This window comes from Corvus brachyrhynchos, unplaced genomic scaffold, assembly GCF_000691975.1.
Source record: "Corvus brachyrhynchos isolate BGI_N302 unplaced genomic scaffold, ASM69197v1 scaffold94, whole genome shotgun sequence".
NCBI lineage: Eukaryota > Metazoa > Chordata > Aves > Passeriformes > Corvidae > Corvus > Corvus brachyrhynchos.
The window spans coordinates 11,780,217-11,798,122 of NW_008238330.1; the positions used below are offsets into that span (position 1 = coordinate 11,780,217).

The 17,906-nt window shown below is 43.4% G+C and overlaps 1 protein-coding gene across 1 annotated transcript in view; it reads left to right on the forward strand.

The window, feature by feature from the left end:
- EAF1 (ELL associated factor 1) overlaps window positions 1-6,660 on the forward strand; it is a gene marked incomplete at its 5' end in the record, with an annotated part of 19,594 nt that extends 12,934 nt beyond the window's left edge. The window contains 2 exons of the mRNA XM_017734604.1: window positions 2,764-2,994; window positions 4,921-6,660. Of these exons, the coding sequence (XP_017590093.1) occupies window positions 2,764-2,994; window positions 4,921-4,967 (278 nt within the window). The remainder of the gene's footprint in view (window positions 1-2,763; window positions 2,995-4,920) is intronic.
- Window positions 6,661-17,906: the final 11,246 nt, after the last annotated feature.

The window sequence follows — 17,906 nt, forward strand, 5'->3', positions numbered from 1 at the left end:
ACAGACTTCTAGTGGTGCTGCAGCCACCATAACATTAGTGAAAACAATTGCTTTTTTCTCATCTGCTCAGATAAGATGTTTAGAATTCTGGGCTCAAGGAACAAGAGACAACAGAGGTCTGAGGGGACACTGTCAGCCTGTGAGGCAAAAGTTGACTAGAAGATGAGCTCTGACCAAGTTTCTACCAGTGACCACTGCACTGATAACAGCCTTAACTTCCCAGTCCTTGAAGCTTGTGACACTGGTTCTGTTTTGCTTTTTCTTGCCTCTGTTCAGCATAGTGGGCTTTAGCACTACTTCCAAGTCATTCGCTCATTCTCTTCTCATAACCAAACCTCTTTTATGGGCTCTTAGTTTCCTGCTTCCCCCAGCAGAAACCTCCCACTCTTCATTCTGACACTAATCTCCAATTCTGTTTAAAATTGGCCAGGCTAATCTTCCTTTCCCATTGGTCAGACAGCATCACTTCCTTCAGTTATCGCCTCACCTACTTTATCGAGTCCACACTTCTTGCTTAGGTTTTTTTTTTCCTAGTTCCTTGCAGTGTGTTTTTGTTTTACCTTTTCCCTCTCACCACCATCATTAGATCACTTCACCTTCTTCATTCTATTTTACATGTGGGCTCTATGTTCTCAGTCCATGTGCCAACATTCCTCCCTTTCAGCCACAGACTCCAGCTCTGTAAGCATACATGTGTAATTCTCAGGCACTTGTCCTGTATTAGACTTGTCTGTTGTATCTTTTTGCAGTATGGACTGTGATAGGTGGTTGTGTTTGCTGCAATCCAGGATATTCTAGCCATGTAATTATTGTCACTATAATTTGCAACTAACAGCTCCATCACTAGAAGAATGTAGAAATTTTACATCATTAACTTGGGGGGGGGGGGAAGTTTAAACCATTTTAAAAAGAAAGAACCCTTATTCCTAATTATCTTTCCTTTAGCTTTCCCCTATTAATTTCTTAACCTTAAACACAAGGAACATTTATAATTTGAAATCCTCGATGTGGTTAGGCTGAGAACAGTGATTCCCAAGTGCCCATTTGTTTGTGTATCAGACTCCAGGCCTGAAATGGATTTTTAAAGCCTGCCAGACTGTGTTGGGAGGGAATAAGGGAGAAAGATATTACAGTACAAAGTAGTATCTTCTGTTGGCCTGTTGAATCAATATATGATTCTGTTGAATCATATTTTCTTTCTTTCTCTTCCAATGGTCTCTTATGCTATGTCTTCAAGCTGAAAGAGTAGGTTTTACCTGGCATACTGGTAAAGTACAGAGAGCACAGATGGTCTAGGCAGGGATCTAGATTTAGGAAGTAAGTTAGAGAAACAACACCACTGTCCTTAAATACCCAGCTGGAGTATAGCTATAGCACTTGAAATTGAGCTCTAAACCTTGAAATTGAAAAATAATGATTTTAAAGCTGGCAAAAGAAAACATAATTTCTCAAACTAATAAATCCTCAGCTAGAGAAGTTCTCTCCAGCAAATATTGTGGGGGCTGAAAACTTACCTGTTACTCTAGAGTATTAGGCAGCCCAAGGAAAATGGGTCTTAATAAAAAATGGACTCTGGCACATCTGACCTAACATGAATTACTCCCAGTATCAGTTCTCCATTTGTTAGGTAGGGGTGATCATACCTCTTCTCTCCCTTCTTTCGTTCTTGTCCCTTTTAGTCTGTGAGTTTTCCAGGGTGAACCCTGTGGGTATAGAACTGCTAGCACAACAAAAGCCTAAATTTTGAGGGTTTCACATCCCATGGTTAACATAGGTGTGGATGTTCTCTCATGGAAACCTGCCAACATGAACTGAGTCATTAGATACTCAGCCTTGTGGGTGGATACAAAAGAGTTGTCCTCTACTAGTGTTTAGGCCACTTAAAATTAGGACAAATTTAACAATATTGTATAATTTGCGGTGACGTACCTTAATAGCTCTTTAGTAACCAGTCATTCAGCCAACACTAGCTGTTGCTGATGAGGCTGTTGTGGTGATGTCGTGGTGTTCCAGTGTTTTTTTGCACTGGAAACCCTAAAGTGGGCAGTGTCTTGACTTGAATAACTTTCCAGTTTCAGAGTAGTTTCTTTATTTTCCTGGCTACTTGTAAGCACTATAGCTTACAGGTTAACCTATAGCTTATAGGATATGGTATTTTTACCACTCCCCAGCATAAGAAAATTTTAGCTCTTCTCATCTGTCCTACAGCAAAGTTATTTGATGTCATCCATCTGCTTCTGAAGTTTGTTTACAATGGGCTGTGTGACTGTGTTGAAGCAGTTTCATATATTATCTGAAGTCAAGGCAATTTCTGTTGTGATCATTTGCCTATGTCCATATACCCACCCCAACATGCACCTTTTTTTATGTTTTCCAAAAGCCTAATTGTCACCAGCATCTAACAATTCAGATTTAGATTTCCTCGATCAGCTGATGTACTTACTTTGTGTGTAGAGCATATAGCCTGTCAAAAATAGTGAAGCAGAAAGTGCTTTCAGGAGTGTGAATTATATAAAGAATAACAGTAGAAGTTAAAAGTTTTAGGATACTAACCTATGCTGTTGCTTCTTTAAATTTAGTTACAGCAATAAGTAAAGAAGTTTTCAGAATTTTTTGGTTTCCCTTCCTGTCTCTCTCTTTCATGTGAGATATTTTGGTGTGATAAATTATCCTTGACAAAACTATTGCATTTGCACATTCTTTTCCAAAATTCCATGGGGCCCTGTTTATGGTGTCAACCAGATGAATTCCTTTTTATTTTAGAACTGAGAGCAGAGGTTGAAATTATTGAGCAGATGAGCAGCAGCAGTGGAAGCAGCTCATCGGATTCAGAAAGCTCATCTGGGAGTGAAGATGAAAGCTCCAGCAGTGAGGGGGAAGAGCCAGCACATGTTTCCCCTTCCCAGCCACCACACCAGCAGTATAACAACAGGAACACTGTTGCTAACGGCACCAGCAGGCCACAAGGAAGCAATCAGCTCATGAACACGCTCCGTAAGTAAATGCTTGTGTCTTACCACTGATGAAAGCTGATTGTGACCACTCATTTACTTAGCATGTTAGGCTAACTTCATGAAGTGCCTTTTGCCAAATAGTAGTCCCAGGGATTTGCACTGGCTGAAGTACACGGGCAGATTTTGTGAACAGGGGGCTGAGACTTGTCTGAAGGTGTGGAGAGCCTGTGGGAATCAGTGCAGTGGCCCACATTGGCCCTACTGGGCCTTGATTCAGGCCTCCAGGTAGCCACTGGTGTGGGAGGATCTGGTGCACTGGAGGATGGGAATTATTTTTGTGTGAATACACAGATTATATGGAAATAGTGGGGTTGACACATGTGTCAGCTAAAGGTCTGTAAAGAATTGTGAATGGCACAAGGCTGTCGTGGGTTCCTAAGTGCAGTCTCTGTGGTCTTCACTATTGCTTTATCAGCGTATTTATTGTGTTGGTCTCAGCTGTATTTTCACAAATACCACATTTTGAAGGGAAATTTGAATTAAAATTATGTTAAAATATTACAGCTATGGTGTTGCAAGCGTTGAATTAGTACAAGCTCATGTCACCCTTTAAAATTATCAGAAACATTTTTAAAGCATAGTTCTGTCCCATGAGACTCTCTAGGGACATGGTGTGCATCTGTGTTGCTCTCTCCTTATGCTGCATCAGATATATTCTAACTCGGTGGAGTTAAAATATTGCATTTGAAATTACCATAAATTGTTCTTAATTCCTCCTGAGGCACATTTGCACACATCTCTGGGCACCCATTCATAGGGAACTTGTGGAGTCTGAATACAGATATGTGTAGGGTTTCCAGCTTTGAGAAGATAAGTATATTGTACAGACCACACCGAAAAGGCCTGCTGGGAAACTTAGAGGCCTGTCAGTCTTCCTGCCAGTCATGAAGGACTAAGTGAAATCCAAAGTTCAATGAAGCCATTGGGACTGTCCATTTCCCTGTTTCTGGTTGTGAGCAGCCTCCTCCCTGCTTCTCCACAACAGCAATACTGCATGAGTTTAATGAAGCTTCTGACTGCAGGAGAATCTGGGAACTACTAGGTAGCTCCTCTATTCATACAATGCTTTTTGCCTTTGGGTTTAAAATACTTTTGCTATGGGGAGAATCACTCCTAACCCAAGTTGTTGACTTGGAAAAGGGAAGAGGAACTGAAGAAAACCAGGGCATAGCTGTTGCATAGATGCCCTGCAGCTATTTTGGAGAGAGGGCCGAGGTAGAATGCTGGAACAGTTAGGTTCAATTATCAGAACACAAAGATGATTCTTGCCCCTTTTTATCCCCTCCACCTCACCAAATCACAAGTGCTCTGCAAAACAGGATTAGAGCCAGTATGTTTGATGCATACCCTGGCCTTTCATCCAATCTCTGCACTTTGGATGGGAGCCTTCACCATCACAGCACGTGTCAGCTTAGTTCAGCCTTGAGCTGTGATGGCTTTAACAGTCCTTTTGGTTTGTTGATATGTGGAGACCTTGCCAAATGGCCTTAAACCAAAACCAATCTGTTTTTAAAGGTTAAAGAAAGCCAAGGAATTCCCCAATGCCTTGTCCCAGAGCCATATATAGGAGCTTGGGTGGGTGGAGGCTGTGGAATGCTTTCTGCAGCTGCTAGCAGCTGTTGAAGAGGAGAGGGCTGTTGTCCCACCAGGGAGCACCTTTGGTGGCTCTGGAGACAAGGATGCTTGGTTTGGCCTGGATCCAGCTGTGTATTAGCCTCGCAGCTCTTGATGTTCTTGGGCATGGCCAGCAGTTTCATTAAATCACAGATGATATTAGCATTCATTTCATGTGTTATTCTTACTTAAATCTTCCAGTAAAAATGTGACCTTCTTTGGTTTGATTGCCATGAGATGTGAATTAACACCTACTCACTTGTTGTGTTTTGTTGGTTTTTGTTTTCTATAGGAAATGACTTGCAGTTGAGTGAGTCTGGGAGTGACAGTGATGACTAGAGGCTGAGGTTCTGCTGTTTCTGTTACATATACATGAAGAACTAATTTACCTTCAAGTGATCCTATTGCTTATGAAGAGGACCTGGCACAGAGATAGTTCCATGTGTGGAATTTTAATAGAAGAAATGCACAGCCCTACAAAATAATAGATGTTGAGGGCTGTTTTACTGTGTGAATTAAGTGTATATATTGTGTATATTCTTATTCTGGTAAAGCTTTGAATAGATATGTACAGTGGGTAAGCCAATATATGTTCCTGTCCACCATCTGCAAGTTTAACATGTGACTATAGGAGGTCATCTGAGAATTTCTTGTTTGTAGGAGATGTTCACCGCATCATGACTTTGTCAGGGGACTTTTGTATATAGGGTGAGCATGTGCTGACAATGAGGTTTTTTTTTAAAAACTCACACATGCAGGAGCTAGTGTGTGCACTGATGTGGGACTGCCATAAATTAAGTTTCAATACTAAGTTGATTTCTTTGGTTTGGGACTTTTCTAATGCCTTTTTATTGCTATTTATGGTTGATTTAATAGACTGACTTTTAACCAGTTGGAAAATAGGAATGATTAAACCATGTTTGTCACAAACCTTGCTGCACCAGTGCCTTATAAGCAGGTTTTTTAAATAGTGCTTCAATTCCTGCCACCTTCCCTGTAGGAGCAATACTGAAACCTCCTCAGATTGCTTCTGCAGACAAGAGCTGTGTGTCACATACAGCCTGATGTGCTCTGAGGGCAGTGACTCTGGCAAGATAAAGGATATACATCAGTCACCTAAACTCATCCAAGTAAGAATCAGATCAGGATTTTCTTTAGCAACTGAAGTGTCTCATTTAACTCAGACATTCAGACCTAGTCTTCAGAAATACTTAGAAACCCAACTACTAGTGACATTGGAACACCACAAATGCAAAATATTTGACTTACTGATATTCTAGGACTGGAGCCCTCTTTGCAGTTTCCTAGAGAATGCAGTAAAAAGAGGTGACTAAACAAGTAGCCATGAAACAACAGAAGTCTCTCTCCCACCACAGTTGTCAAGGTAGACTTTAGTCCATACCGTTCATTGGACGAGATCTCTTTGTGCTTGGCAGGAGTACACAGAACATGAAATATTTGCCTAGGGTGAAATTCACCCCCATTTAAAGGGGGTTTAAAGGGTGCTTAGTTGGATTATCATTAACTTTTTTGCTCACGTGGAAAATGAGTGCCATAGGCAGCCTCTCAGAGCTTGAACACCAGGGTGACTTTTTAAAATCAAAATTCCACTGACATAGGACAAGTTGCACCATAGTTGTGGTGTAATTCTGGGGAATGGGAAGCTGAATCAGATGCCTCTTCATTCTCAGGTGTCTGCTTTGCACTGCTCTCTTCTGTTAGTTTGTGTTTTAACTCCTGTTTGTTTACTGAGCTCTATCCTTTTTTTTAACACGTTGAAGAGCAAGGGGACATTCGAAGGGAGATTTTATTAAATGGTTTATTTTTTTGCATTAGATACATATTTAGGCATATTTTTTCATTGTTGTACATACATTTAAAAATACTTGGTTTTTTTTAAAGTGTTTTGTGATGTGGGTATGTATTTTAATGGACAATTATGAAATATACTTGATGAAAAGCCACAATTGCTCTTCTTTTTTTTTTTTTTCCCCTCTGTTCCTCCTCTGACAGTAAAAATGGTCTGTTTTAACGAGCTTGTACCAATTTGGGATGTCACATTTGGTGCAGGAGATCTGCATGGTGTGGTTTGCAGTCTAATAAATGTTAATGCTGCTCCTGACTCTCCGCCAGCTAAAGGTCTGAATAAGCAGAGAGACATTTTTCGGATGCCATTTCCCCATTACTGGAGCAAATTCCTGAGTTGACATTATTTGCACTCAAATGGAAAAGCAGCAGAGTGCAGCATTTTCATTGCTTACCATCCACTGCCTGCTCATGTACTCTAAAATCCAGGACATCTCGTAGGAAGTTTATTAATTATGTGTAAATAAAAGATATGAAACTTTAGAGGGTAAGATAGCACCAGGCTACATTGATTTGAATCGCCACTTTAATTGCAGATTAGATCAGCAAGTGGGAAAACTTCATTCAGATTAATCGATTTCTGCCTTGTTTTTGTACTCTAGGCCATGTTTTCCCACTCATCCCTCCCTGACAGATATTTTTCCCCCCCTCTCCGTTTGTTGGTAACCAAATTAACCTATTTTCATGAGACTACACCACTTTTAAACTCCATTTGGCCGTGCTTTGCATCCCCCTCGGATGCATCATATCAAGGGTGGCCTGTTGTTCATGAGCTGTTCATGTGCCCTTTTCCACACCCGGGTGAGTAGCCACAGCCTGTTTGGGGGTGTGAGCCGGCCAGTCCTGTGAGTGTGTGACCAGCCCCTCCCTCCCTGCCCTTGTCCCAAGCAGCTCCTGGCATCTCCTGCCTGAGGAGCTCTGGCATCTCCACCCTTCCCACAGTTCTCAGGTACCAGGAGTGTAATTTGTGAAGGTGAACCATGCAGTGGGCAACTTCTAAGATCAGAAGAGGTGGCTGCCACCACCAGCAGCAATATGTTGTTTTTTTCTGAATACACATCTGTTTTGAAGCCATAGCCAGCCTGATGTTTTGATTGAGGCCCTTGAAATTTTATGTTTCATGTATTAAGAGATACTAAATGTTGTCTGTCTGTTCCTATTAGACAGCTGTTCATTGGTTCATAATTTGCAGCAAGTTTCATTTGTATGGAAAATGGAATCCAAGCAAGTTATTTAGAATTTTCTTAATTAGTTGGCAATATCTTTAACATGCTGGAGAAATAAGTTGACTGAAATGTTTTGATTAAGCCTGTTAATGAAATAAAGTATTCCTGATTATTCCTGGTAGGTTCTAATCCTGCAGGATTTTAGCACTAGCACATCTTATCACCACACAACACTTTTTCCACAAAAAATTTAGATGCCAGGTAATTAAAATGTGAATTAACAGTGTATGTGGAATGCAATTATGAGAATGAACTGAAACGAAGGATTTCTTTGCTTTCATGGAGAGCTGCCTGCTGGCCATGGCAGGGCGAGCTGTTCAAGGCAGCTTTGGTTTCTGATGGTTTCTTCTGTTCAGTGACTTTATCCATTTCAGTGGTTCAGCTTATATTAAACTCCACCTGCAAACATGGCCTGCTTATGACTTCCCATAACTAGAATTACTGTAGGAGTAATAAACAATAATGATTTAATTTGATTCAAGTAGATTGTCACAATTTCAAGTATTGTTACAATTTTTTTTTTTTTTTATAAAAAGGCTTGGTTTCCAAAGGGGCAAAATCAGTCATCTGCTTGTCTGTGTGGGATGTCTTAAAATACAATTGCAGCAATGCCCAAGCTCATGTTTCAGATTTTAGTCATGTACAGAAAACTTCCACCCATCTTTGCCCTTGCTCCAGCCCCAAGGGCTGAGCAGCCCTGCCAGCAGGCACAGCTTGAGTCACTCCAGCTAAGCCACAGGAGCAGCCACCTCTGGGCAAAAGGTGTCCCAGTCCCCTGATGAGAGTCACATGTGTAAGAGCGGGTGGCACTGCCCTTTCTTGTTCCACCAAAGCATCCCCCTCCTCTCACAAGTCTTGGCTGAACTGATTTTGTGGAGAAGGCAGACTGATGGAAAAAAGTTTTTCTTCAGCATGTCTTGGAATAGCTCTGCATTTGACTGTGGGTAGTACATCTATTTTGAAGATGCTCTGCCTTAGTTGATTTGCACAGTTTCCTGTATTATAGACTAGATATAGGCCTGTTTATAGATATGTATAGAAAGGGTTTGATGTGCCAAGTTTTACAGTCTTTTTTCTCCTTGAAAGGCCTTTACTTTACTTGAGTTGTCAAAAAAAAATTCAACAGTCCATGAATGTCTACTTTTTTTTTTTTTTTTTTTTTTTTGGTCATTTGAAAACTAAGAGAAGCATAGCCTGTAAATGCATGTGATGGAGAACACTTATTTTCAGTAATTGCCTATGCTTCATTATTCAGTGTGCTAACTGCTGAGTCAGAGAGATCCTGTGGAAAACACAGGTGCCCAGGAATGGGCATGTTGGTGGGATGTTGGCTTCTGATGACAACTGTGGATTGAGCTGCTGACAATGAATGACGACATCTTGGTTCTCTCTGGTTATTTACAGTTTGTTATACCCACACAAATACGTGTGCTATCAAAAGGAAAAGAGTATTGCTGATTATTGCCTCACAAACAAAAGCTGCCATGTTGGGGACAGACATGTGAACTAAAAGTAGGTGATCGTATACCCAAACCCTGTTCTCAGAAGATGATTAACAAAACTAATAGTCACTTAGGCAATAGCTACCTCTGGTTTATGTGAGAAGGGTGTGTATATAAATGGAAAAGTCTCTGTTTAGCTATTGCTTCCTATTCCCTCTGCTTACACTCCCTTCCTTTCTTTCTTTTGTAATTCCATGACTTCTAGCATAGTTATGCTTTCTGCTGCCAAAGTCCTGCAGGAATTTACAGGAAAGGGGGTAGGTGTTGAAACATTACAAATGCATTGGCTGTATTCACCCTTGCTCTAAACTTAATGTAAGTGACAAAGACCTTGTGAATGGACCCATCTTCCTCCCCCTCCTTGTCCTTGCCTTCATTAGGACTAAACAGTATTCCTTTGGACAAGAGAAAGAAAGGGCAAGATGACAGAGGGTGAAAGACCTCGAGCTCATGCTGCATATGTTGAGGGTGCTGTCACGGAGCCATGGCCTGAGCTAGCCTGACTTGATCTCACAGCATTGTAAATTGAACACAAAATTCATTGCTACCACTGCCCTGTGGCTGGGAGGAGTGGAAGTTGGAGAAAAAATAGGTTGAAAATACCTTGCTAAAAGGATTTGTGCAAGAGTTTTGATGGGATGATTGGCCTTGCTAAGTTTCATTTAGCTCTGTCTGTGAGTTTTTGTGTGCCCTTTGTAGTGGGGGTACCCTCACTTCCCTTTTAGGGAACTTTTTAGGCAGATGCTGGTGGAAGCAGGGACTGAAGTGAGGCTGACATGTTATGTTCTTCTGTGTGCTGCTGAATTTAGTTCAACTGTATGCTTTTTAAATGACACTGACAACTAAATGAGACAACTGATTGGATATCTCAGAAGGAATCATATGAATCTGACTTGAAATCCCACAGTACCTGTAAATTCTGATACCTCTGACTGCGATTTTAATTCTCATAAAATGTTGTAAAAACAGGGCTTTGTGAAGGGCAGAGTGTAAAAAGTGCACTAAATATCATGTTGAAGGTTTTACATGAAAATTTTGACCTGTTTCTTCTGAAACCAGCTAGCTTTGTTGTAGGATGTTGTGTGAAAACCTTTGAGGCACACTTGTACAGGGTCAGCTCTGAAGGAAAACAAGCCCTGCACGCTGCAAGTAAGATATAACTGTCTGTTCCTTTGCCACCCCAGTCAGCCTGTAAATTCTGCCATCACCCCTCCATAACTTAGGAATTGGCTTTTTCCTCCATAGCTCCTTAACATTTTCCTACTGCCAGACATTAACAGCACCAACAAAACTGAACAAGCACCTGCTCAGGAAAACAGCTACCAAATACTTCCGTGAGCAGCATGGGTTTTACTCCGGTGCTTCCAATAAGTATCAAGACTGTGACAGTCTGCTAGGAACACAGAGCCTGTGATAGGAGCCCTGGATGCTCATCAAACATAATAAAGATGACAAAAAATTGCGTTAAGTGTGTGGGGCATGTACCAAAATTACACCAGAGCCACAGGCTGTGCCATGTGTGCTTTGGGAAGCTGAATGGGAGGAGATGTTTGGGAGTGGTTTGCACAGAGGAGATGACAGCAGAGCCATTGATAGGACTGAGGTGGAGAGGACACAAAGGTGAGAGACCATCCAGTGATGGCAGCCACAGTGTTCTGTCAGCTGAGTCACACCATAGCCTCATAGCAGCCCAGCACAATCAAGGTGAGAGGTCACCTATGTGGTGGAGAAGCTCTGAATGCCCTGAGAGGTACTGGTAGCTGTCACCCTCTCCTTCACAAGGTAAGAAGTGTTACATTTAGGTGTGCAGTCATTGTGTAATTAGGAAAGAGAGAGTCATTTGGGTCTGGGTGCTGGAGAGCGATGGCAGAAGGGAAGGGTAGGGATGGGGGTCACTCAGCAGTTGCAGGCTGTGGTGGTTTCCTGCTCTTTTCAAAGTGGAGGTAGTGGGTCTTAAGACAAGGGACATCACCAGATCCCACTGGGAATAAAGATTCTGATTGAGCCAGACTCCAAGAAGTGACTTCCAAAGCCAGCTCTGCTATAACCCTGTCTTATTCCAAATTAATTTTTCAAGTTTATGCAAGACACTAAGATGCTTTACCTCAGAAACAGAGCCAGATTTTTCTTCCATACTACTGAGGCTGGACTCAGCATCATAAACAAGATGGTGTAAACTAGAAAATAAAGCCTCTGATTAACCATTAGCCAGTCAAATACCAGGCTTGGTGGTTAATTAATCTAGCCAGTGAACTCACCTCCCAAATACCATCAAGAGATTTTAAGGTGCAGTAAATATACTGCAGCTGTGCCTGTGCTAGCAAGCAGTACAGCCCGGGAGCAGATCCACAATGCAGGAGAGTGCTGAGATTGCAATGTGCACACTGGCCGCCTTTCATCTGAGAGGAAACCACCTCTTGTGCCCTCTTCATGATGCAAACCACAGCACGGTAAGTAGGGATGATTGGGGCATTCACTGTATAAGTGCTCTCCTGACCTGGGCTAACTACTAATGTGTAGGCACATCGCGTGAACTGGCCCCATTCCAGCTTCTTTGCAAAAATACTGGGATAAAAAACACATTAAGAAATATTGCTTTATCCCAGAAGCATAATACTAGGCCTTACGGAGACATTCTTAGTATGGAATTAATATATGAATCATACTGAATAATAATAACACAGGATCAAATACCTAAGACAACCATTTAAAAAAAAAAATCTTTTTCCACCGAAGAAACTCATATTTTCACAAGCTTTAAGGCATGAACAGTATTCCTGATTAATACACACAAATCTCCATCTTATGAGGTGCTAAGTGACTATGCCAAATCAGAAGGAAGGCTGTCAGCAGTACAGCTAGGACCAGGCTCCAGGCTTTCCCATCTAATCCTATCAGCAGCCTCATGCCCACGACGTCAGCACAGGGCTTGCCCGTGCGGGAAGGCATCCCAAGAGACTGAGGCTGGGATCCGGTCTGATTTCCAATGCCATTGCTGTCACTGCCTGTGCTCAGTTTTTCATTACTCTTCTCCTAAAGCAAGTGTCAGAACAAGGGGTCTGTCAGAATAAGGGGTGCTTCCAACATCAGTGTGGACTTACAGAGCAATTGCAGCAGAAGTTAGGGCAAGGTCTGGGCCAGTGCTGTGCTTGGGAAAAGACCCTCAGGGTATGATGTGCCAGACACTGCCCTATCTGTGTCAGTTCACACCAGTGCTCGCACCAGTATCCTTTTTTTCCCTCGTAGACAATACAGTCAATTTTCCTCTGCTTCTCCCCTCCTTTAGAAGGAAAGTAAATCACTGCAGTTAAAATCATAAGTCCTCGTAAAAACCTGCTTGTGCCCAGAAAGCTAAGTATCAGAGCTTGCCTAAAGCTTAGGAAGAAGTGGCATCTTTTTCAATAAATTTACATCTCTAAATAAATGATAAGTGTTGAATCAATTTCCATATGTTTAAAATAGCAGAGCATTAAGGATTCTGGCACTTCAAGCAATCAACTAATTTGCGACTATTATGAGAATATCTTTTATATTAGTGGAGCAATTCATCTGAAAATCAGGGACAGTCTGCACCTCTGTGCCCTCTCAATATCATAAAGGATCACAAATTGACAAAAAAAATCCTGTTTGTTTGCCTGAAGAGATTATGGTGCCTTATGACATTCAGGTCTTTGCAAAGTCACCTTTCAGCTCTTGATAAGCCAATTCATAATGTCTCTCCCACCTGGCTTTCCTGGCTCCACGGTCTGCTCCTGGATACACAGATCCAGCGATAAACAAGAGTGTTGGCAGATATTTCCTGGTGAAAAAGGCAGGAACTGTAATGTACCAACTTCTGCATCCAAAAGAGATGCAAGGGCAGAAGCTATTCAGTGCTCTGCTCCCAGTTTTTCCCATCCCTGTGTCCAGTCTGGGCTCACTAAGCCTCATGTCTGGCCATGTTGGCTGGCTGCTTGCTGAGCCTCAGCTGACCAGCCCTAAAAAAAGTACACAACTCTTCATTCCTACCATTGTGTCCGTGTCTGAAACATACAGTTTCCAAAAGGACACAGAATGTTAAATGTGTGTGCAGCCTGAGCTTCAGAAAGCTTCAAGGAAAATGAAATTCTTTCAAAATCAGCTGGTGTTGGTTTTACCAGCATGTGGCAGGATGAAGGCTTTGTACCAGGCTTCGAGAGTCAGAATAATGGGAGGATGGATGAAAAGCTTCAGGTGAAGGGATCCACAGTTAATCCAGCCTTGTGTCACCATCAGCTTGCTGAGTCATTAAATATTTCCGTCGTATTTCAGTACCCTGTTCACAAATGTAACGTGCCGTTGCTCTAATAAGTGCATGGCACTCTCAAACCAGTGGAGACAGTGCTGTTCCTGCACAGCACCCAGCAATGTGGTGTGATACTGCTGGCCTGGATGTCAACAGCAATACAGACTTCAAAACTGCCTGCCTGCAGGACCAGGAAAATGGCAGTGCATCAGTATATTCTCCCTCACATTTAACTCATGATTTTCCTATTCCTAAAAAGAAGAGACTAGGAGGAGGACTGATTCAGGGGGGTTTTGATGCCTGTTTAAAATTTAAGTTCATATTTTGGAGATGGCAATGCCACCAGGGAAAGCTGCTAATTAAGCAAGTGGATTTTTCATAGCCCAGATCTTCATCACTATTTATGTGTTTAATTTCTTACTGCCAAAACAATAGGATGTTCAACCACTGAACTCAAAAAGGAGGATTTGTGGTAGCAGCAGGATTTTTATTCTATATAGATTTTTAACTAACATTTTAACTTAATTGAGAACCCGTGCATTTCTAACTCACTTTCCCTTTACAACATGTTCTTGGCTTGGATTATTCCTCAAAGTTTTCTTGCTCTTTCCTCAACTCCATTTACCATTGGGTAAAAAAAAAAATAAGAAAGGGAACCCAAAGCAAAGAGGATAGCCACAGCTGTGCTCCTCATTAAAGACAAGATAAACACAGACTGCTGTCTGGAAAGCTGAGTATCCTCAGGATCAGGGAAGTAAGATGGGGGAACAATTTGCAAGATACCAATATGTTGCAAGATACCAACATGGATTCCAGCCTAGAACTGATCTGTTGGCCGAAAGTCACTCAGCTTGAGTCCCTGGAACAACACCCTGCTGCTTTGCTGCAGCAGGACATGTAATGCTGTTACAGGCTCAGTGGAAAAGCTGTGAGGGTGCAAACACCGCTGGAAGCCCTGCACAGACCAGGCTTTTGCAGGGACAGCTCTTTCAGCACCTCTCTCAAGCAAGTGCAAGTGTCAAGGGCACTCCAGGTGTGTGAAAAGCATTTTGTGAATGAGCCGGTACTGATAAAAATAAGAAATATTTTCTTTTTAAAGCTCCATGTTGTCAAGGTCTATGAGGGGTTGCCCATGCAGGAATCAACCCCCGTCAACTATTTCATTTCCCCTAGAATTTCTTGACGCTTTTGTTTTCTGGAAGAAGGGAACCAGTCTTTCCTTAGGAGACCAAACTGCAGATACAGTGTAGAGATGCCAGAGAACAAGCTGACACAGCACAGCAGCCAAGGGTGTATCTCTTATAATTTACTGGAGCTCACCCTCCTGACCTTTCTGTATTTGGATCAGCAGGGAGGGTGCGTAATGAGGGCTGCAGGAGGGCAATCGGGTTCTTAGAGCTGGTCAGGCGAATTAATGCGAACTGCCTGGCAGTTCACCAAAAGCAGACCAATGAGGGCTCTCCATCAGAAAAAAAAAGAGCAAAAAAAAATCTTGAAGGTGGCTGGTCCATGGGCGGAATTTTTCAGATTTCTAACGCATTGGAGAGGAGAACAGTGGCTCAGTGTTTCAGAGAAACACCGCAGCTGCGGGCAAGTTGCGTTTGTCTGACACATTTCAGAAACCCTTCTGCTCCTCCACCTTCCGCAGCTTCTCGCTTCGCCTTCCCTACATGCCTTTTCCCAGCGTCGTTGTGGCCAGGGCCAGTAGAGAATTAGTAACCACTTAGCAAGGTACTCTGCCCTTCCTTAGCCTTCTAGACCACGCTCATCACCAGGCATTGCAGAGGCAAAGGCTTTTGTAAAGGTAACTCCAGTGAGCCAGGTCCTTTGAAATCCTTCCCCTCCACACCTCCTCCAATCCATGCAAATGGCAGAAAATCAGTTTATCCACTCATCCTTCATGTTGACATTCCCCTCTGACCTAAATCTTCAATTTCTGTGGAGGTGGAGAACCTGCATAAAATCAGAAGTCACCTGTAAAATGCTGATATTTATATTTTGGTTCCAACTAGCATGGCTATGGCAGTGCATGCGCTCTGCCTTTATAATCTGCTTTTGGGGTACAGGTGTTAGAGCAAAGAGATGCATCACATGTAAATAAACAAATAATCACATCTGTCTGATTTGAATGGCTGCACTGTCAGATGTGACAAAGGATTTTGCAGTGCATGCTGCAATAAGATATTTAAAATCTCATTCGAAACCTGTCAGCTTTGCTACTCCACAGAAGGGAGATAACGAACACCACATACTTCAAAGTGATGTTTTAAGGGCTAAAAAGATGTTCCTGTGGGGCTTTGAAAATGCACATAAATCATAGGTGTTAACACTGAGACCCCATTTATTTCAACTGCGCCTGTTTGCAATGCAGCCTTGACCTCCCCTTGCTGCTATGGGCCAGAGAGCTGCCGGACAGGAGGACACGGCTGCCTGGCTGCCCACCTTGGGAGGCCCCAAACCCAACGGCCCAAAAGTCACTCCCACCACCATGTCCTCACCCAGTGCCAGCATGGTCTTTGGGGAGAATAGAAAACAAAGCCAGATCTCAGGGAAGCAAAAAGAGACAGTGGGATTGAGATTGACCTTGGTGTCTGAGCCCTCTGGCAGGGGAGGTATCTGCCCAAGTGGTGGCTTCCTGCCCACTGGTTGCAGGCAAGCTGTAATGTCACATATTAGGAGAAAATATTTTCTCATGTCCTATTTTCATGCTAATTACTTAAATGTATTTGGAAAAGAAAATACCGAATACCCAACGATGAGAGAATGTTAAGTTTGAAAAGTCCTGCACAGGACTCACAGCTCTGCCAGCACCTGGAACCCTGACAGCCTGTGGTAACATTTGGTTTTCTGCAGGACCCCTGCCTCCTTCAGGAAGTGGCAAGAGGTTTAGGACTTCCTCTCAAGCTATTCAGGACTCACTGCTCCAGCCCCAGGCTGCCTGCAGAGCCACAGGTCTTCCACAAGTACCCCACACAGCGAGTGCTTTGCAGCTATTACTGCACTCACCTCCCCAGGCCTGTGCAGTAGGTAGGAGACTGATGTTGTTGCCTCATTTTTCCCTGGAGAAGAGACATGTGCCAGGACCAGGATAAGTACCTACAAGAGCACACCCAGATTCTGAGATTTGAGGCACCTAGACCAGCAGTTTTGGAACATTGGTAATTTTTACCGTGTCTTGCACATTCAGAGCACAATTCCAAGCATAATGAGGAGTGTTCAGCACTTGCCGCTCTAATAGCACCCCAGGAATGAGGGCATTGTCCAAAATATCTGTGCAGAATAAATGAAAAATCCTTTGGTGAAAAAAACAACAAGCACTTGCCATCCCACATGCACAAAGGAGCTGAGTTACAGTTGCACAAGCACTGATGCTGTTGGCGTTTCCTGATACTTCAGTGCTCGGCTGCAACGCCAGTGGAGGTTTTTCTCCGTGGTATCATTAGCACCGAGTTCCGCTGCACCCACGCCCACATCTGTGACAAGCCAGAGGCAGGAGACAGTGACCGTGGGGCTGAGCACAGCAGCGGGGGTGCTCGGAGCGTGCCCCAGGTCAGCCAGAGGCAGGGGGAACGTGTCCTTGCCGCAGCTTTGCTGCTGCTGCCGTGCTCAGTCAGTCACATTCTCTGTGCAGCTCAGAGAATCGTTACTGCCACCATGCTCTAACCGAGCCAATCTCAGGGTCATTAAGGTTGGAAAAGACCTCTGGTGACCTCACCACTGCTTTGGAGTGGTCGAATGATTTATGCACCGATACATACGATGGGAGTGTACGCTGCGTGACACTGACCCCACTGATCAGATGGGCTTTTGGCAGCTGCCATGGAAATGCAGTGGAACACCACTCAGGAGACCAGCAACAACCACTGGGCTGTTTCAGAGGCCAGTGTTCTCTTTGTCCGTGCAAACTTTTCTGCCCACTGCCACGTATGGGCTTTCTGCTTCCTGTTCACCTCTAAGAATTCCTGGGCTTCCAGCTGAAAACCCACCCAGGCCTGTGGGGATTTGCTTTCCTTTGCGGCACAGTGCATGCCAACACAAATCTAAGGTCTTTTATAAATGCAGATCAGCTCTCGTATCTCTTATGCCGTGGCTGGACATATAGATAATCCCTTGGGATAAACTTGGAAGAGTAATGTGAACCTCACTGCAAACACACAGATTCACGGTAACAGGATGGTGAGGCAGGGGGAACCTCCGTAAGGCTTTCCAATGTCACGGGGTGAATCTGCCCGTATTTGGACAGCTCAACAGCCCACATTTGGGTGGCTCCCACGGAACCCAGCACGGAGGGTACCCGTGCGTTCAGCACAATGGGTGCTGCTGAGATTCCAACCCAGTTCTGGGAAGAGGGATGGGAAGCGGCGAGGCGAGGCACGGTCTCGCCGACAGTGCCTTCATGCGTGGGCTTTCCTTTTTTCCC